This window comes from Petaurus breviceps, unplaced genomic scaffold (genome assembly GCF_028583685.1).
Source record: "Petaurus breviceps papuanus isolate PSGF00001 unplaced genomic scaffold, PetGlider_PUasm1.0 188, whole genome shotgun sequence".
Classification (NCBI taxonomy): domain Eukaryota; kingdom Metazoa; phylum Chordata; class Mammalia; order Diprotodontia; family Petauridae; genus Petaurus; species Petaurus breviceps.
Window position 1 is genome coordinate 26321294 of NW_027185804.1, and position 21616 is coordinate 26342909.

The following is a 21616-nucleotide window of genomic DNA, read 5'->3' on the forward strand; positions in this document are numbered from 1 at the left end:
AACTTGCTTAAGGTTACACGGATAGTTATTATTTTTGTGTGGGTGCTGAGTATGGGAGGCTGGAACTGATCTCATGTCTCCTGATACTGGGGCCACACTCTTACTCACTGCGCCACCTGGCCGCCCCTACTAAAAATTAATTTATTTAAAAAAGAGTTATCTGTAATTGGGATAAACTAGAAGCCTCCTCAGTACAGTCAAGGGGGAAACAAGGATGCCCATTATCACCACTATTAGTCAGTATTATACTAGAAATTCTAGCTTTAGCAATAAGAGAAGAAAGAGAAATTGAAAGAATTGGAATAGGCAATGAGGAGACAAAAAACTATCACTTTTTTGCAGGTGATATAATGGTATTCTTAGAAAAACATAGAGAATCAGCTAAAAAATTTCTTGAAATAATTAATAACTTTAGCAAAGTCACAGAATATAAAATAAACCCACACAAACCATCAACATTTCTATATATTACCAGAAAAGCTGAGCAGCAAGAAATAGAAAGAGAAATTCCATTTAAAATAACTGTAGATAACAAAATATTTGGAAGTCTACTTGCTAAGACATACCCAGGAACTATATGAACACAATAACAAAACACTTTTCACACAAATAAAGTCAGATGTAGACAACTGGAAAAGTTGCTCATGGACAGTTGCTCATGGGTAGGCCAAGCCAATATAATAAAAATAACTGTTCTGCCTGTAAGTTAGTTATTCAGGGCCATACCAATCAAACCACCAACAATTATTTTATTGTAGTAGAAGAAATAATAACAAAATTCATCTGGAAGAACAAAAGATCAAGAATATCAAGGGAATTAATGGAAAAAAAATGCAAAGGAAGGTGGCTTAGCCATACCAGATCTAAAACTTTATTGTAAAGTGGCAATCATCAAAACTATTTTGATAAATGGTCAAAAGATATGAACAGGTAATTTTCAGATGAAGAAATTAAAGCTATCTATATTCATATGAAAAATGCTTTAAATCACTATTGATTAGAGAAATGTAAATTAAAACAACTCTGAGGTACCTCAGACCTATCAAATTGGTTAATATGATAGAAAGAGAAAATGATAAATGTTTGAGAAGATATGGGAAAATTGGAAGATATGGAAAAACTAATGCATTGTTGGAGTTGTGAACTGATCCAACCATTCTGGAGAGCAATTTGGAACTATATCCAAAGGGTAATCAGACTGTGCTTAACCTTTGATCCAGCAATACCACTACTAGGTCTGTATCTCAAAGAGATCATAAAAAGGGGGAAAGGACCTTCAAGTACAAACATGTTTATAGCAGCTCTTTTTGTGGTGGCAAAGAATTGAAAATTATAGTATATAAATGAAATGGGACACTGTTGTGGTGTAATAAACTATGAGCAAGTGGATTTAAGAAAAATCTAGAAAGGCTTGCATGAATTATTGCAGAGTAAAGTGAGAAGAAACAGGAGAACATTGTACACAGTAACAGTAACGCTGTGCCATGATCAACTGTGACTTAGTTCTTCTCAGCAATACAATGATCCAAGACACTTCCAAGAGACTCATTATGGAAAAAACAGTCCACATCCAGAGAAAGAACTATGGAGTCCGAATGCAGATTGAAGAATATTATTTTCACTTTTTTTTGTTGTTGTTGCTTTCCCCTTTTGTTCTGTTTCTTCTTTCACAACATGACTAATGTGGAAATATGTTACCATGATTACATATGTATAATTTATATCAGATTGCTTGCCATTTTGGGGAAGATGGAGGGAAGGAAAGGAGAAAAATTTGGAACTCAAAATCTTACAAAAATGTTGAAAACTATTTTTATTTGTAATTGGAAAAAATAAAATGCTGTTTACAAAAGAAAGATAGTTTTATTTCCTTGTTGTCTGTTTTTAATTCCTTCAATTTATTTTTCTTTCTTATTTCTATAGCTAGCACTTCTACTACAATATTGAATAATAATGCTGGTAATGTACATCTTGCTTCATTCCTGATCTTATTGGGAAAGGCTTCAAGTTTATCCCCATTACAGATATTGCTTATTCGTTGTTTTAAATAGATACTACTTATCATTTTAAAGAAAGATTCCATTGATTCCTGTGCTTTCTAGTGTGTGTGTGTGTGTGTGTGTTTTTAATAGAAACGGGTGTTGAATTTTGTCAAAGGCTTTTTTTCAGCATCTATTTATATAAATATGATTTTTGTTGTCATTGATAGGGTCAATTTGCTTAGTTTTACCAATATTGAACTAGCCCTGCAACCTGGGTATAAATCTCACCTGGTCATAGTATGTAATCTTTGTGATATATTCCTGCAATCTCTTTTCTAGTACTTTATTTAAATTTTTTGTACTGATATTCATTAAGGAAATTGTTCTATTGTTTTGATTGTTTTTGCTCTTTCTGATTTAGGTATCAAAACCTTATTTGTGTCATAAAAGGAATTTGATAGGACTTCTTTACCTATTTTTTTGTTTGTTTTTGTTTGGAGGAGGGAAGGCAGGGCAATTGGGGTTAAGTGACTTGCCTAAGGTCACACAGCTAGTAAGTGTTATGTGTCTGAAGCTGAATTTGAACTGAGGTCCTCCTGACTCCAGGGCCAGTGCTCTATTCACTGTGCCACCTAGCCACCTCTATTTTTTTTTCAAAATAATTTATGTAGTATTTGGATTAACTGTTCCTTAAATATTTGGTAGAATTCACTTGTGAATCCATTTGGTTGGGGATTTTTAATTAGGTAGCTCAGTTATGGCTTATTCAATTTCTTTTTCTATGATAGAGTTATTTAAATATTGTATTTTCTCTTTTGTTAATCTGGGTAGTTTATCTTTTTGTAAATATTTCTCTATTTCACCTAGATTGTCAGTTTTATTGGCATATAATTGGGCAAAATAACTCCTAATAATTGCTTTAATTTCATTTTACTTGTTGGTGCATTCACCCTTTTCATTTTTGATACTAGTAATTTGGTTTTCTTTTTAAAAATCAAATTAACCAAAGATTTATCTATTTTATTGTTTTATTTTTCATAAAGCCAGCTCCTGGTTTTATTTATTAGCTCAGTGTTTTTTTCTTTCGATTTTATTAATCTCTTCTTTGACTTGTAGGATTTCTATTTTTTTGTTTAATTGGGGATTTAACATTTGATCTTTTTCTGTTATTTTTAGGTACATGCTCTATTTTTTAGGTCAGTTGCTTTTCCATTGAGATATTTCACATTTATTTTTTCATTATTTTGACTTTGTGTTTTGTTTCTTGATGTTTCATGGAGTCATTAACTTCCACTTGCTAAGTTCTAATTTTTACAGAATTATTTTTTTTTCAGTGAGTTTTTGTATTTCTTTTTCCATTTGGCCAAATTTATTTTTAAGGTGTCATTTTGTTTAGTATTTTTTTTTGTGCCTCTTTACCGAGGTATCAGTTGTTTTTTCCTAATTTTCTTCTTCCACTTCCATTTCCTTACTTAATTTTTCCTCTACTTTTCTTATTTTATTTTAAAAATATATTTTTAGCTTTGTATCTTATCATACTTGTATCCAAGTCACATTTTTCTTTGATGCTTAGCTTATAGCTATTTTGACTTCATTGTCTTCTTCTGTGTTTATGTTTTTATTTTCCCTGTTGCCATAGTAGCTTTATATGGTCAGGTCCCCCCCCCCCCCCCTTTTTTTTTCCTTTTGCTCATTTTCCCATTCTTTTTTTTATTTTGAATTTCATATTAACATTAAACTGTGTTCCAGATTGTGGGTGGAGGTTGAGGGGTAGAAAATATCTTTTTCAAGCTTTAGGCTTTTTCACACTGCTGTTTTCAGAGCTAGTTCTCAGGGTTTCGAAATTTTCAATACTTCTGAGTTGGTATGATCTGGGGACATGTATGGTTACTGCTCTCTTGGTCTTCCTCCGTTTCTTACCCAGGAAGGGCCCCTGTGCCCCTGGGACTACAATCATTATTGCTCTTCAGGACCCCTCCTCCCTTGGTACTAGAAGTAATACTGCCTCTCGGGGTCCCTGATCTCTTGGAGCGGGGAGTGATATTCCCTCCCCCCCCCCCCCCCCCAAGACTTCTCTGCCCTGGAACTATGACTTGGAAGTGGATATAGGCATTGGGGTTGCCAAAAAATGCCTGATCCTGCATCCAGTGCTAAGCAGTGGGGTCTCTTGTTCACTCTTTCTGACCAGATGCCAGGTCCCTTTATCATTTTTAGCTTGTGAGTTCCCAAAGTTGCTACTGTTTCTCACAACTTAGTTCTACTACATGGGCTCATCCACATGGGCTCTGGGCCAGCCTCTACCCCTTTGTCACAGATCTCTCTTTTTAGCCTCCTGTATCATCTTGGGCTAGAAGAATGTCTTGTTCTGGCTTTTTTGTTGGCTCTGCCACCCCAGAATTAGATTTGAGGTGTGATTTTAAAGTTTTTTGGAGGGGAATGTTGGGAGAACTCTGATTAATGCTTCTCTACCATCTTGGCATCATCCTTGAAAGTTTGAAGTAGTATTAATGTTAACACATATTAATCACATAGTTAGTATGTTATGAAGTCTTAATTTGAAATACTACCAAAAATTTCTCAGAAGATATTTATTAGGGCAAGGCATTTTTCTGAAAAAAAAAAAAATATGGTTAGAAACACTGGTGAGTGAATGGTGATTGAAAGAGCATTACTTCCTCCAGACAACCACCACAATTTACATAAACCACTTGCACTGTCTGGCAAAGGATTATTTGCTCTGTCAGTCCCTGGAGACTTTTAACATTGGATTGTTTTTTAATAGATTTAAAGAAAGTTCTGAATTCCCAGATATGTGTTTGTTAAATATTTTGAATGATGCCATTTGTGAAATTGGATATTCTAAAAGCCTCAAAAAGGCAATAAAAGCATTGTTGTAAAACCTCTCTCTCTCTCTCTCTCTCTCTCTCTTTTGTGCTGTGGTAACTATGCGCATAAAATGAAAGACTAATGGGCTTTACAGTTAATTCCTGTTGATTATTTACTGTCAGTATTACTGAAATAGTTGCAAGAAATGTATGATAGGAACTTCAGTTTGAGAATTGGAAGGAATCTTTTAACAATATTTAAAATATTGGTCTTGAAACATCCTTAAGGAGCCAGAATAAACTGCAATATGGCTGCTTCTGTTTGGTATTCTATTTGGTACTTGGTACCAGAGATGTTGTGTCACTGAGATCTTTTCTTGCACTAACCGGATTGATAGAGAGATCATTGAAGTAATTTGGTTCTGTGGGAAAATCATACTGAAATTCAGTGGCCCCAGGTTTCTATACTTCATTTTTTTTTAAAGTGGTGCCAATTACTAGGTGACTTTGGTCCAGTCATGTTATTCTCTGGGCTTTGGTTTCTGTATTTATAAAATGAAGAAATTGAATTTAGTGATTTTGGTGATTTGGTCCTTTTCAGCTCTTAAAATTTTATGATTCTAAGTAAAGCACATCTCACTGACAGATAGCTATTAGACATCTTTGTGTGTGTTTCTAGTAATATTATTACTGTAACAAAGAAGTTATGACCATAGAACCCAGATTACTACATTATACATTTCAGAATTCTTCCACCTAGAGTCATAACTGATATAGTATCTAATTTTATATAAATAAAAACTACTTCATAAACAAATTTCTAATTATAATTCGATGACAAATCTAATTATACATATAATATATATCTAATAGTATTTTATTTCATATACAAATGCCTCTAAAATTATCTTTAAAAAAAGGTCATTGACCAGCTCCTTACTAGCAAAGTCTTTTCATTTTAAGTTAGTGTGGTAGAAGGAAGTCAGAAGGGGCCTGAGTCTGAATTCTAACTGACATTTATTAGCACTGTAACCTTGGGCAACTCTCATCAATTCTCTATGCCCCAGATTTCTTATCTACAAAGTGGATAATAATGCTCATAGAATCTACATGTTTTCATGGGGTGTTCAAGGAGGACAGGGGAAGTTCAGGGAGGACTGGCCCCTCTGGCGGGAGGACTTGCGGAGCCTTTTTCAGGACTGCTCGTCTGCCTTTGGTGTCCGCCTGACACTCATCTCTCACACGTGGCTTCAAGAAGGTGTAGCATGTGCAGTAGCCATGCCCTGGTAAACTGTCTAAGCTGGTGATGATAAGTAATGGGCCTCAAACCCATTGGTGAGTTGGGGGTGTCTGCCCCAAGCATGTGAAGATTTCCCCTGGTGGAATGGGCGGATGAGAACAATTTGGTCCAGTGGCCATGAAGGTGGTGATGCGGGTGCTGTGGAGCGCTTAGAGCGTGGTTAGACCTTGAAGACACTACACTCATCTGCTGCATCTGGGGCCATCACTAGCCATCTTGACTTTTGTCTTGCTACTGGATGTCAATGATTCTGGCAGAGAAAGTGAGGCCGATGACTTCTGTACCTCTGCCTCACTTAAATCCAAATCATGTACAAGTCAAGACATCACCAGGTGATGTCATTGGGCCTCTTCAGAAATGAAGGACAACCTTACAGGGTTGTTAAGAGGACCAAATGAGATACTGAAAATTCTATACAAATGTGAGCTATTAATGTTAATAAATAAGAATAACAATTCAATACTAGGCCACACATACTAGTTGAAACTCAGTTCCTTATTCGAATACCATCATTTTGTTAACTTCTCTTTGTGTTAAAGACTTGTATTTGTATTGAGTATTGCCTTGATTTCTCTTTATAAATTTTAGTCATAGGACTACGCAGACCTAACAGATTTGTTTACTTTTTGTTATCTAAGGAGAATTTAGGATCAGACTTCTAATTTTATTTTTTTGAAATAAAAAATCTTAATATTCATCAAATCATGGAGATTATAGTGAGATATAAAAATAGACCATCATACCAAAGAGGTGGCAAAAGTATATGGTAGAGATGGTGATTCCTACTTTCTCTCAGTGGTGTATGTTTAAATACTAGGTCCCCAACATTCCATAAACTCCCTAAGTCCACTTGCCATAGAACCATGAAACATTTTGCCTTCTGATAGTGTTTTCTCCTCCCCCTCCTATTGTATAGGTTCCTTGGGGCAGAGATGATGTTGTGCCTAAACTTTTTACATTTATCATATCCCAAAGCTTCATAATGGTAACCCTTGGTATTGATTTTACAAATTTCTTTTTAGAGTGTTCAGGATAGTTTCATAACTTCTTGTGAATCAGGAAGATATTTGATGGAAAAATTGACGACAGAAAAGTTAAATGACTTCTCTATGACAGTCATCAAGGGAGTCTCAGAGATGTATAGTTTCTTGATTTCTAAGTTCCATGCTATCTCAACTGTTTCCATCTCTCCTTTGGCTTATTAAGTCTGTGAGTCTTCACATGCCTTATTCAGACAATTTTCAGAGGGACTGTAATTATGGGTCCTACTCTTAGGCTCGTTTATTTCTCTTATCTTTGTGTCACAGATAAAGAGGCTGCTCAGACAGGGATGTCTGTTCTGTTGTTGCACTTGGGGATCATGGATGAAGATCGGTTCATTGAACAAGCCCTGGATCAGTTTATTAATCGCCATGAGCAGACATATGAAGAATTTTTGAATACTTTCACTCATCTTTCAAAAGGTAAAATTGAAGTATGATGCTTTTATATTTTAACACAATGATGGAAATATAGTATTTTGCTCTAGCTCTTGGACTGTCTTTGTTGTCTCTTTGTAGAGGCTTTCTGAGTACTTTATAAACATTCATTTATCCAGTTCATATTGTATTTGCCCTTTGCCATGTGATCAGCAGACTCTCTGGCTGCCAACAAACTGAAGAGGTCAGAAGACCAAATAGAGGGTTATTATCGTGGAAAAGCATATATTAAGTTTTCCTTTGTGACGATATGGTATGAACATTTTGATTTCTTTAGACAGGCAAAGAGAAGTTAGAGAAGAAGCTGTCTGACTCCCTTGATTAGCTATACACGGATCAGGGAACATTTCTGATGTCAAACATATGTATGTTTGTTTGGCATGCCTAGAAAGAGGCATATCACTATGTCCACATTGATTTTATTCTTGCTGTAAATTGTTGCAAAAATTGAACTGAAATAAATGATTTCACAAGTCACATAAACTGCATTTCCAAGCACACTAGCTTGGTTTTTTTCTCCTTTCAATATATCCCAAGGCACTAGTTCACATTATAAACTAATGACCTGAAAAAAAATCCACTTAAAGCACAAAGTATTTCTGAGTAGTAAGTGCAAAAACATGTCTTAAACTAGCAAACTGTCATTTTCTTTTCTGAAACATATAAAAAATTTCTGAAGAGCTAAACTGGTATGGTTAAATAGGACCCAATGGTTGGGTAGTGGGCGACATAACTGACCCAGGTGAAGGCAGCTGATTCATATTCCATCTGTGTGAGGAGGACATTGCTCCAAAAGACCTCATTCTTTCATTTCACAAGCCCTTCATTTGTCTTACTGGGTCCTGGTGCTTCACTGATATGCAGTAGAATCAGTTTTGTGTGAAACTGGTTATCACCCTGCATACGTTTGCATATTTCTCTAGTAAGTTTAGTTTCCCAAGTCTATTACCATTTCAATTCAAAAAGAGTGACTGTTCTATTTATTGTTATAATACTTATACGCCAGGATGCTCATGGGATTCATTTTCTTTCCAAGACTGTTAAAAGGGTCAGTAATCCTATTAAAAATATTTCCCGGAAAAAAAAATTAAACCATAGCTTTATTAAAAGAAATTCACATTACTGACTTGGAATCTTGGAAATCAGTCTGAAACTGTTAATATTATAATATAATTTGCACCTGTGGTAGATTTATTTTAACTAGTTTTTGGAGTTTTTATTAGTTAGCCGAACTGTGCCAAGCTGACAATAAATATTGAGCTCAGAATACATCATTTAATAGATGATTCACTCAGTTTTTCTGAATGACAAAAACATCATTAGTGTCTTCAGTTCTCCACTTGATGTCCAGGTCTTTCTTTAAATGTGTCTTAGAAAATTAAGATGTAGAGTTTGGCATCATTCATTGGTGAAGACTATACTAGAAAGAACACAGGACTTGGAGTCAGAAGGCTTGGGTTCGAATCTAAGCTCAGTCATTTAGTAGCTAGGTACCATGAGTAAGTTTCTTTACCTCTGAGTCTCAATTTACTGCTTTGTAATAATATTTGTACTGCCTATTTCATAAAGTTATTGGAAATGCTTATATAAATGTATAGCTTATACATTTAATCATGTGTAATATATATATAAGAAGATTAATCCTGTTATTAAGAATATTATAAAGTAGTTTATTCCTTTATATCTTAACTACTTTGTGGAAATGCTTCATTAAAGATGTCTTTAAAGACTTGGCTCTAGTCCACCTCTCCAGGCTAATAATTCTTTATACCCCCTTCCTGCTTTCTGCCATTCTGTCACACTGGTATTCTTCATATTCCTTATACATGACAATCTCATCTCCCTTCTCTGAGCCTTTGCACAGGCTCCCCTCCAGGCACGGCATCCCTCCCCGCTCCTCCCTCCCCCAATCCTTTGTTTCCTTCCAGGCTTAGCTCTAGTGTCACCATTATTGCTAGGTGGTTCAAATCCGGCCTCAGACACTTAGTAGCTGTGTAACTCTGGGCAAGTCACTGAGCCCTTTCTGCCTCAGCGTCCTCATCTGTAAAATGAACTGGAGAAGGAAATGGCCAACCACGCTGCTATGTCTGCCAAAAAAAGCACAAAAAGGGTTTTGAAAAGTCAGACGCCACAAAAAACAACTTAAACAACAACAAATTAGTGCCTCCCCACCCAAATCATTATGTATTTACTTTGTACCTGTTTTAGCATTAATTTCCTGTGCGTAATTTCCTCCATATAACATCATCCCTAATGGCCTGCCTAGTGCCTGGCACACAGTAGGTGCTTAATAAGTACTTGTTGATCTATCAGTTCTGCAAATTATCCAGGTAACCGAAAGTGCTACTTTCCTTTAAAATCATTTTAACATTCTCAATTTATCGTTTTTTGTCATGTTTACTCTTAAAGAACGAACACATAGGCTTGAGTATAGAACCAGAAAATAGAGAACTTTTGACATCAAACAGAGCCATTGACTCCAGTGTTGCTTGAGCTATGAGACCCCATGAAAGCCCTTCATTGGCCATAATAATTTCTGGCCTCATTTTCATTTATTTTTATGCTAATGTAGACATCTCTCTCCAGAGCAGCTCTCCACCAACGCTCCTTTGTTCTAAAGGGGCTTATTGGCTATTCTCAACTGTTGTAAATCCTAGAAAACTTTCTTTCCTTTCAGTCTATACCAGAATTACCACATGACCCAATTTGGAAAGCATTCACTCCACCTTTCAGAACTGTAATTATTGGTCATATTTCTCACGCAGAAAAATTGTATATTCAGGAAATCAGTGGCTTAGAAACTGGCATTAAACCTCTTCAACCCCATTTTATTGCATCTGGTGGCCATGAAGGGTTGCGTCAGTTATATTCGCTTCAATATCGCTCAATTCATTCTTCACAAAGAGGGCTAGTTGCACTGATTTCCTGCTTCAGCCTAAAATATAAGTCAGTTCCAGAAAAGTTGTCTTTTTTACTGATTATCTGTCAATGGTTTGGGGATGGAGATGAATCTACTGTGCCCCCTCTGATTAGCCCTTAAATAATTTATCCATTCTTTGCTTCTCAGTATCAGTTCTTTTGGTTCTAAAAGATTCTGCTTTTCCCAATGATGCCCATTTTCAGTTTTTTTTTTGTTTTAGTATTCTTTCTGTGCAATCCACACATTCTCATTTCTTGCTATATTCATGACTGTGAATATGATTCCCTATGCTTGGGTTAAGATTATGATTTTTAAGTGTAATTTTATTTCCAAGTAGTTTTGTTAGTCTGAATTTCACTAGAGTACATTGTGCTTCTGGGATTTGGATTTTTATTGTTCTTTTAAATTAGATCCCTCTTAAAAAAGAATTCCTCCCTTTCTGACCTTTCTTCAGGATTTAGTATTTGAATACATTTGACTTTTGGTCTGATCATTGTATATCTGAATATTCAGAAACAAATTGTTTTGTCTAGTGATATGTAAACTGATTTGGATTTAGGATTTTCAGGTCATTGGCATTTTAAAAAACCAAGTTCATTTCATTTTCTCTTTGATTAAAAAACAAAGAAGGTTCAATCCATATACTTCTGCTTTATTGTCTTCCCCAGACTTTTAGTTTTTAAGGAACTGTTTTGATGAATGAATAATAAAGAAAAGGAATTTACTGTATTTTATATGCAGAGCACTGTGCTAAACTCTAAAGATAACAAATGGAAAAGTAAGACTATTGCTTGATGAACCCTATCCTCATAGGAGGAGACAGCATACACCATAGAATCAGGGCTTGTACATGGTAGGTCTCATGGTTTATAGGGTTCAGCTGCATGGTATCTGGATAGCAAGGCTTGGTGGTCCTTCGGGTTAGATGTTAGAACTTTTTTGTTAAAACAACTGTCATAGTTGAGCAGTTTCTACATGATTTGGGACTAGGCAGGCAAGAAATTCAGATAGACCTTTTCTTTAATGATTGGACCATCTGCTTTCTCTCAAATCACCAGGTAATTGTTCAAACCTTATCTTTATTTAGGTTGCAGAGAGCTTGCTTAGCAGATATTTTGAAGTACTTTTTCCCAGTGAATTTTCCTCATTTCCTTAAGAGTGTAAAATCTTGGAATTGGGGTTTGGTTTGCAATTCAACTATTTGCATTTGAACACTTGAGATAAAGGGATTAAAAATGAGATTGGTGACATCCCACATCACACCATATAGTATAAACAATTTTCCTCCTCAATGTACCCTTTTCCCCTAGTCTTCTTGAGGATATGACTACTGTTTGTGTTTGTAGCTTCCTAGGTCCCTTTGATGAATGTTGAATAAGTGGCTGAAATTTAGCTCTATTCATAGCATACCTAAAACTGACCTCTCTCACTTGGATACTCCAAACTGTTTTGAGTTTAAACATAAAAATGTATCTTTAAACTTTTGTGGGATACAAAGAGAGGCTTTTCCCAATCTGAAGAATAAATTGGAAATCTGTTGTAGAAAAACACCACAGAGAATAATATAAGAAAGCAGCTGGGCCTCTTACCAATTTCAGAGCAGGAAGGGAATTTCAGTAGAGCATAAAAACAGCTTTCCCTTATTAAAAAAAAAAAAAGCCACCAGAATCATAATCCTTGCTGTGTTCCCTTTTGCTATTGTTTGCTATCTAGGGCTAGACAGAGAATAGCAGCCTTAACAATGTTTTGCTCTCTGCATCTGGCAGTTTGCCTACCAGAGGAAGTTACAAACGGACTGACCAGTGTGATGCTTCCAGGTGGCTCTCAAGCCGCCTTCTCTGGGCTGTTGTTATCAGCCATTTAATTCCCTGCTGAATATTAAGTGGTGTTTTGAGTCCACAGTCCCTCTGCCAGTGTCTTTCTTACCACTTCCTTAAAAAAAATATTTTTTTTAAAGCCAGCTTTGGAAGCACTTTTGCAAATGTGAGTTTTAGCAGGAAAAAAAAACCCCACCATAAAAAATAGCACATCAAATAGTAATAAACTTACTTTAACTTAAGAAATAGACTGATGGAATAGTGTTAACCCCACGAGAAATTTGTAGAAGGCATCATATGAGTGGACTTGCCAATAAAAGCAACTAGGCAGTTCAATAAAACTAATTAAATTAATCCAGTATCCCAAGGGAGTTGAACAAGGCCTGGAATAAAGGAACCAATGTCATTTCAGGGCTTTTTTATTGATGTGTTTTTGTGATATTGGCAAAAATCAAATGAAAGGGGAAAAAGGTTTGCAATTTTCTATTGATTATAAATTCAGCAGCTGTGTTTGTAACTTCTGTATCACAATGTAAAATCAGCAATCATGGGGGGACCAGTGAAGAGAAGAAAGTTAGGGACGAATGAAGTGAACTAATTTATAAAAGATTCTTATGCAAAGATAGGGCATCAGCAGGATTAACCTGTTCTTTCTCTTTGGGGAAACATCTGCAAATTGTAATTAAGCAGTTTTCTCTTGCTACTTTATTTCTTTTTTCATCACCAAATCACTACTGGTAGGGAACAGATCAGACAATTTATGAAACACAGAAAATCTGCTGGTTCAGTTGCAGAAAGGAATTTTCCCACTTAAATTATGACAGATTTGAGCTGACAGAGGCCTTTTGTTTCAGATAATTTGGCATAAATCTCCAGCCACAGTTGTTACAATTCATATCCACTGTTCACATGACAGTTTGTCCGATAGATACTCATTTGTTCCTTATGTCTGATATAGCTTAGATATAATTGTTTAAGGAAATAAAACATTTCATTGTTTCCAACATTTTGAATTTTAATCACTCAATTTATCTTCTCTGTTGTCAGTTTGTAATGTAGTGCTGCTATTACAATATGTAACTTTAAAAAATGCATTCTCCCAATTAAGCCAGATGTTATAAGAATCATATAATTGTTTGTTTTAGGCAAATATCAGGAATCATCTTGCCAGATTCTGTCCTGACGTTATAGATTATGCTTTCTGTGTTTTGAAACAAGAGGGATCTATGGGAGAGAGAAAGAAAAAGAGAGGGAGGGAGAGGAGAGAGAGAGAGAGAGAGAGAGAGAGAGAGAGAGAGAGAGAGAGAGAGAGAAAGAGAGAGAGAGAGAACAAGAGCAAGAGAGCATCTTTTCTGGCCAATGAAAATTTTAACTTCGATAAAATGTAGGTCAGACCTTACTACTGTTCATATAACCACCACTGAACTGTCTGTCTGTCTATTCATCTTTCTCTCCAATTGAAACAACATAAAACATAGCTATTTTTGTATATATATTTTTTCTCACTTGAGAATTATTTTTAGCCATGGTTATTATGTTTTCTTCTTTTGTGGAAAAATGGAGAATTGCTCAGGTAGGCAACTGAAGTGGTTCTAAGCCTATTTTGTGTGATTCAACCCAATGGGCACATACTCAGATGTGAGTGATTTTTAACTAAATGCCCTTTCAACTGTAGAACAATAATATTTTCTTTGAAATGGTCAACTGAACAAAAAAGGACACAAACAGGAAGCTGTCTGAAACAAACCCATATGTGTACATGAAGAGCAAAACAGAGGCTGTCTAGCATCTGGTTTCAGCAGATATTTTTGGTGTCATATAGTTTATTATCTAATTTACGTGGATTCTGAGCATAGAAAATTCCAAATTTTGCCAATTTAAAAAACTGCACTTGTTATTCATTGTTCTTTATCAATTTTACTGCTTCCTAGAACACAGAAGAATAATTTTACTTGAGTTTTCTCTGTATGTAGCTTAAATTATACTGTTATAGAAGGGAGTTTAAGGAATTATGGATTAAGAATCTTGTTTTCATTTCACTGTTCAGTCAGTGATGCTCTCTGTACTTTGAGGCAAACTTCTGTTGAATTTGGTAAACATCTAATCTCTGTTGATAGTTTAAATCCAGTTCTTAGCAAGCTATTTGGTTTTGTAGAATTATTGTTCCTTGCTTATAGAGTTCTAAGACATCCAAATGCTGGATGTCAGAAGTAAAAAAAAAAAATCCATTTTTTTCCCTTAGGTTTGTGAAGGTAGTGGTTGATGGGTAGGGGCCCTGACAGTGACCCTTTGTATAATTCTGATAAGCCTGTATTTGGAATAGTCTGTTCTCTTTTGATACTTGTACTATTAGAATGAATACATTATCCAGTAGCTCTGAAAAGTGCAAGAATGATGGAGTGCTTTTCAAACCGTGTTCCTTTAAACTCAAACTTCTGTGAGGTATCTCTTAGGGATTCCGTGGAAGAAACATGAATATCTCTACTGTCTCATTTGAGTTTGCCTTAACATTCTACCAAAGGTTTGATTTTAAGAACATTAAGAACAGTGTAGAATGCTTCTCACGTCCAAAATGAAGGGGAATTGGTTTGTTATCAGGAGGGAAGACCACATCCATATGTGGTTGAAAGAGGCTGGCATCAGCATGCATAGCTATGTATAGGAACATTGTACCACTTTATCCAAGGTATTCAAGGACTCTGAGAACCCTTGTCAAGAGGGATAAGAGGCTACATAACAGAGTATAAGGCCCGAGGGGAGAGGTGGGTGTTGCTCTCAATATCTACCCAGAGCAGGGGATATGGTGGCAGCTTGCTGGTACAGTGAATAATGGGCTGCACTTGGGAGCCACGAAGAACTGAGTTCAGATCTTGCCTCTTATACTTATGAGCCATATGACCCTGTACAAATCACAACTTCTCTCAGTTTTCTTATCTGTAAAATGATGGGATTGAATCCAATGGCCTCTTAAAATCTTTTCTAAGTCTAATTCTCTGATCCTATGATGGTTGATATTCTGTGACCTCTGAGAAGAGCTTAAGATAAATAGGCTGCTTCGGCAGGGATATGATAACTCTTCTTGCCATGGAGCATTTGCAGTGGGTGATGGATATTGAGAGAGGAATATTACGAAGATGATGCGATAAAAGAAGATATGAAGGACACTAAAGCTGAACCTGAAGAAAATCTTGCTCGTACAGCCTTAAGAAATTGTGCAGTATTATCTCTAGTGGATGTGATAAAACTGCATTCGGTGAATTACAGTTAAAACCAAATTGGACAGAATAGCAATTCTCAAAAAGTGGTCTGCAGACCCTGGGTATGGAGGGGTAGAGGCTCCTCAAAACACTTTTGAACTGCCGGCTAAAAATATTTTCATAATGGTACTAAGATGTTTTCCTATTAAAATACTTTTACCCTTTTCCAGCTATGTGCCTTGTGAGTGCTATTCCTTCATATATTGTAACCAAAACAATATATCACAACAGATTGACTGCAGAAGCATATAATACGAGCCATTTCCTATTAAGCCTGGCATTAAAGAGATGTACAAAGATAAATAAAACAGTACTACTCTTTTCACTGTTTTTTTCCCCAGAAAATAGTATTTTTTTTCGTGAAAATATTATTTTTAATATGTAATGGGTTTATTATTATTACCTTAAATAAATGTTAAAAACTTTTATTCATTTTAATTTCTAATATGGTAAATGTTAGTAGATATATCCCACATTTGGGGTCCTCAATAAGTTTTAGATTGTAAAGGGCTCTTGAGACCAGAAAGTTTGAGAAGTACTGGGATAAACCAAGGGATAGTCCTACACTGGCCCCTGGTGGAGGGACTAAGCTACTTTGTCGATAAATATTATTTATAAGTAGTGCCCAGTAGCTTCTGACAGTCAGTGTATATATGCTTTGACAAAAAAGATTCTTCTTTTGCACTATTCATTTCTAGATTGTACTGAAAAATTTATTTGGAAGAGCTGTGAGGTTATAGTTTGCCATGATACGGCATGTTGGCAATGAAGAGTGAGGTATTTTGATTATTATTTTATTTTGTTATTTCTGTCTTTGACCTGAAGCTTGATATGTAAAAGATTATTGTCTCCTAGAGAGATGTGTGGTCCAAGGAATGTTCTGGTTTCTGTTGGAAGTACCTCTGAGAGAAACTCATGGGATCAGAGAGTATCATAGCTTGAAGGAACCCCTGAGATAATCTAGTTCAGCCCACTACTTTTAGAACTAAGAAAATTTGTATCTAGAGAAGTGAAATTTGTCCCAGGTCACCAAAATATTAAAAGGAAGAGTTGGGATTTGGTCTCAAGTCCTCTGATTCAGACTCAGTATTATTTCCACCATATCACGCTGCTTTTTTCTCCTAAAATTTTCCACTCCAAGCCTTATGCAGAACTGTGCCCATGATTTTATGGCCTTATGGGCAGACATCATGTCTTCTATTTTTCTTGTACCCATTCCTCTTTTTCTTTCCTTACCCATTTCTTATGCAGAGTTTAGCAAGATACTAGGTGCATAGCCAGCATTTAGTTAATAGATGATTTGTTTGGTGGACTTGGTAACATTGCAGTGACTCAGTATGGTTTTGTGTTCTTTGGTCTGGAAACCTGCAAGTCCAAGGTTGTTTAGTTTTCATCATTGTGAACAACTGAAATGAAAGAGCCAGTCACCTCTCTCACTGAAATCCATCTTTGATTCTGTCCACCTGATCTCACTTCTTCCAATAAGTCATGAGATTGGGTGGGATTTGCTGTCCTTGGTCCTCACTTCCTTTATGAAATGAGGGTACACTGCAGGATCTCCAAGGTGTCTTCCAGCTCTCTGAATCTATGAATGTGATGACTTTGTAGGGAATCAGCATTCCCTTTGCCTCTGTGTTAGAGTACTAATAATAGGATTGAAATGACTGAGGTGATGCTTTACAGTCTACTCTGTACACATTAGCTCATTTGTTCCTTCACAACCACCCTATGAGGTAAGTTGGGCAAAGGTGAGGATCTCTACTCTGTGGCTGCCTTCTAGGGTATAGCCTGAGCTGATATTTCTGTCTTCTAGAAGGGGCTAGGGGACAAAGGGGAACAAGACTCATTCTTTTTCTTTTTATTGCTGGTGCCCAGCACAGGACCTAGCACATGGTAGGCATTTAATAAATGCTTGTTGATTGATTCTGAAGAATTGAAAGTGAGTGTCACCCCCGAGGGCAAGAATGTAAGTACCTTGAGGGTAGGGACTATTTAATTGCTGTGTTTGTACCCTGAACACCTGGCACAGTGCCTGGCATATGTTAGGTGCTTAATAAATGCTTGCCGATTGATTGATTGCAATAGACTTGGGGGAAATACCACGATGAACGTGGTACAATCCTTGCCCTCAAGGAGATTCCAGTCTTGCTAGTAGTAGGAGGAGAAGACACACTCAAATACGTGTACTACTGTATACTTTAACATTGCATAAGTGTCTGAGACAGGTGTTTGTAACCTTTTGGTTATGGACCCCTTCTCAGAATAATGATTTTAAATGCACAAAATAAAATAACATAGGGTTACGAAGGAAACCGATTTGATTCAAAAACTGTTGTCGAAATAGATATTAAAAAAAACCAGGTTCCCGAAGCCCAGGTTAAGAACCTCTGACCTCGGAGGGCTGTCCAGTTTGAATTGGGCTGCATATTTGGAGTCTCTCCCAGCCCCAGTGGTGTGGCCATTATCCTGTGCTGTGTCCATCGGGAGAGAGGACGGGATTCCTCCAGACAGCACCCCAAATCGGAAGCAAAAGGGAAGCAGTGGTAGAGGCAAAGGAGAGACTGAGTAAGTGTTCTGTGGTCTCTATGAAAAGGAGAATTCCCCAGGTGGACGTAGTCTTCTTAATTGCCAGCCTCAGAAATGTCGCAGCCGACCTCTTTGTGGCATGAGTCACAGAACTCACTCAGCACTCCCCCAGATTTACTGCCAGCCAGCCTTCCCAGGCTCACCCCTGCCCACCGTATATTGCTGTTAAGTGACTTCCAGTAGCCATTTCAAAGTTCATCCCCTTCTTAACTTGCTGCTCTCATGCCCCTCATTTAGGGACTCTGTCACACCTTCTCCAGGCTACTGTATGTGCAGTGCCTTGGCAGGTGGAGAGCTGCTGTGAATAATGAGTCAATTATCCCCTAGCCCCGGGGAAAGCACAATTATTCCTGGCTGCCCAGACTGAGGTAATCCTCTCCTCCCCATGCCCTTTCAAATGAAGACCATAAAACAGTTGGAATTGAGAGCATTGAAAAAGGAATTTAGAGGAGACATTTGTCTGCTGGATTTGGTTTCTTTGGGTCTATTCTGATTTATGATTGATTGGTTTTTAAATTGCTTATTTAATTCCAGCAACCACCTCCTTGGAGGAGGCTAGTTACCAAGGGTTCTGTGATCAAGGAGCAGTGAAGGAAATTTGCCTCAATGGACAAAGCCAGAGCAGACATGTCTGTCCTGGAGGACGTTGCCCCTGGCCAAGAATGTGAGAGTACAGCAACCTCTGACTCTCGTAGTACCTGACCTTGTTATGGGCACGAGGACTTATCCCCTATTCTCTTTGCTGCAAGATTTTTGCAACTCCCTAAGGTTGCACAGAATTTTTTCCTCGTGATTTTTTTCTTCTTCTAGCAATAAATCCAGTGTCTCCTCACTGAGAAGATGTGTTTGAAATATGTGATAGTGACTACTGCTGAGCAATTGTGCTGAAGTTTCTCATAGGGTCTGGTCATGTGCCCTAAATGACGGTTGTCTAGATCTTAGAAAACTGAGCTTTTGAATATTGGTGGCCCCACCCATCCATATTGAAAGTTGTCTGCTTTGTATGCCCATCTATTAGGGTTAAAAGGCTTTTCTGCCAGAATCAAGGGAATTTGCTCTACTTCTCTCAAAAATACCCCTGCTTTCTAGAAAATACATAATCAGGCTATGGTTAGTTTCTAATTTTTCAAGGAATCAATAGCTTCAACCTTTTCAAGGAATGTAACCTTTTTTCTTAGATCTGAAATTAGATAGTGGTTGCAATGGTGGTCTTGTAAGGGCGATCTCTTGGAAGCTTGCCTGTTCGGTATCAAAAGGAAATTGAAATTCCATTGCTGCAGAATAATGAAACCTTTTAAAACCTTTAGAAAAACTTTTGTTTCATCTGTATTGAAGTTTTGACTCAGAAATGCCTAAAGAAAAGCTCTTTCAGGTCTCAATAACCTCCTTGTTCTCTGAAATATTGCTGTTAGATTTATAAAGTGCATTCTGTCTGACACTTATTTCAAAGCAAGAAACATTAGGGATGAGATGAAAGGGTGGGAAGGGACTCTGATGAAAAATAGAAACAGAAAGAGTATGAGAGGAACACTAATGTAGCAAATTTAGATTGCCACATGCATATAGCTGTGGAGTGTCCGGCTGCCTAATCGTAGCATTGGGCCACCAATTCTAGGATTCTAGGCTCTGCCCACATCTGCCATTTTCACCATTAGCATGCTGAAAAAGAAGATTTTCTCTCTTTTATTTTTGCTCTGCCAGAGGTTTTTTTTTTTTTTTGCCAAAAATATAAACAAAAGTAAAGAAAAGCTATAGCAAGAACTTTTCTGAATTTGAGACGTGTAGAATGCTGCTTCTAAAATTTTCCCTTTATAACTCTCCAAACCTTAGAAGGGGGAGAGGTGGGGGGGGGGAAGGAGAGACAGAGAGACAGAGACAGAGAGGGAGACAGAGACAGAGATTGAGAGACAGAGAGATTGAGAGACAGAGACAGAGACAGAGACAGAGAGACAGAGAGGGAGACAGAGAGAGACAGAGACAGACAGAGAGACAGAGAGAGACAGAGAGATTGAGAGACAGAGAGATTGAGAGACAGAGACAGACAGAGAGACAGAGAGGGAGACAGAGAGAGACAGAGACAGAGACAGAGAGAGACAGAGAGATTGAGAGACAGAGAGACAGAGAGAGACACAGAGAGAGAACAGAGACAGAGAAAGCGACATTTCCTTTCGATGGTACTGCTTCTTATCTGCTTATAAAAGGGAATAGTAGATGAGTGGCTAAGAATTTTGGGAGAAAATTCAGGAGAGACAGGATAGAGTAAATACGCAGAACAGAGTGGCCTCAGAGCCGGGAACGCCTGGGTTCAAGCCCTGCCCCAGCTCTGCCCTGGCTGTGTAACCCTGGTTAAGTCACAGCTTCTTACTGCCAAGATAGGTTGCTCCTACCTCCCAATAGTCTTCAGTAGCTAAGACTCTAAGTTGCAGAGACGATGTAAATTGAAAGCAGAAATTCCTCACCCAGACTTCCCTGACCAGTGCAATCCTAGGTCCTGTCCCTGTCCCTAGCTATAGTTTCTAAAACTGTTGCAGATAAAACTTTGCAGAGTCAAGGACAGATGCAGCATGTACATGGTTAGTTCTTGGATGTAGAGGCCACTATCATCCCTGGGGGGATCAGGACAAGCTTTGTGTGGGAAGTAGCACCTAAGCTGAGCCTTGAAGGAAGATAACAATTCTGAGAGGAGGAGATGAGGAAGGCATGGACAAAGACTGGGGCAAATCCATGAAGGTGGAAGACCCAACAGTGAGTTGAGGGTTCAGCCAGCAACCTGGTTTTTCTGGAATGGAGAGTCTGTGAAAAAAGACATTATGAAGCAAGGCTGAAAAGGGAGTTGGAGCCAGACTCTGGAAGGCCATGCATGTGAGGCTGAGGAGGATTTTTTGTTTAAGAAGTCTTAATCTTAGAGTCAGTTGGGAGTTTCTGGAGGTTTTTGGGCAGGGAGAACAAATGGTCAGACCTTTGCCTTATTAGGAGGTTAATTTTCTTTCTTTTTTAGCTTTTTGGAGGGGCAAAGGTAGGGCAATTGGGGTTAAGTGACTTGCTCAAGGTCATACAGCTAGTTTTTTGGTGTGTGTGTTAAGTGTCTGAGGCTGGATTTGAACTCAGGTCCTCCTGACTCCAAGGCCAGTGCTCTATTCACTGCACCACCTAGCCACCCCAGGAGTTTAATTTTGATAGCTTTGTGGAAGATTGAGTGAAGGAGGTAGGGAAATGATCTAGGGAGGCTCCTTAGGAAACAGTAAACTAATCCAGTCAGGAGAAAATGGGGGCAGATGGGAGAGGTTACATATGTGGAATTGACAGCTATGGGGGAAGAATGAGAGGAAAAAGGCAAGGACTGCTTTGAGCTTGTAGACTTCAGTAGAAACAGGAAAGTTTGGAGGGAGACTGGGGTTGGATTAGTTAAATTTTAGACATTGGAACATGTGACCATGGATTTAGTGCTGAA

The 21616-nt window shown here is 37.5% G+C and overlaps 1 protein-coding gene across 2 annotated transcripts in view; it reads left to right on the top strand.

Annotated features, from left to right (window-relative positions):
* Nucleotides 1-21616, top strand: part of IFTAP (intraflagellar transport associated protein) — a 382637-nt gene that overhangs the window by 39203 nt on the left and 321818 nt on the right. For both annotated transcript variants that reach the window (XM_069091448.1, XM_069091447.1), the window contains exon 3: nt 7415-7570. In XM_069091448.1, coding sequence (XP_068947549.1) covers nt 7438-7570 — 133 coding nt within the window. In that variant the 5' untranslated portion in view covers nt 7415-7437. The remainder of the gene's footprint in view (nt 1-7414; nt 7571-21616) is intronic.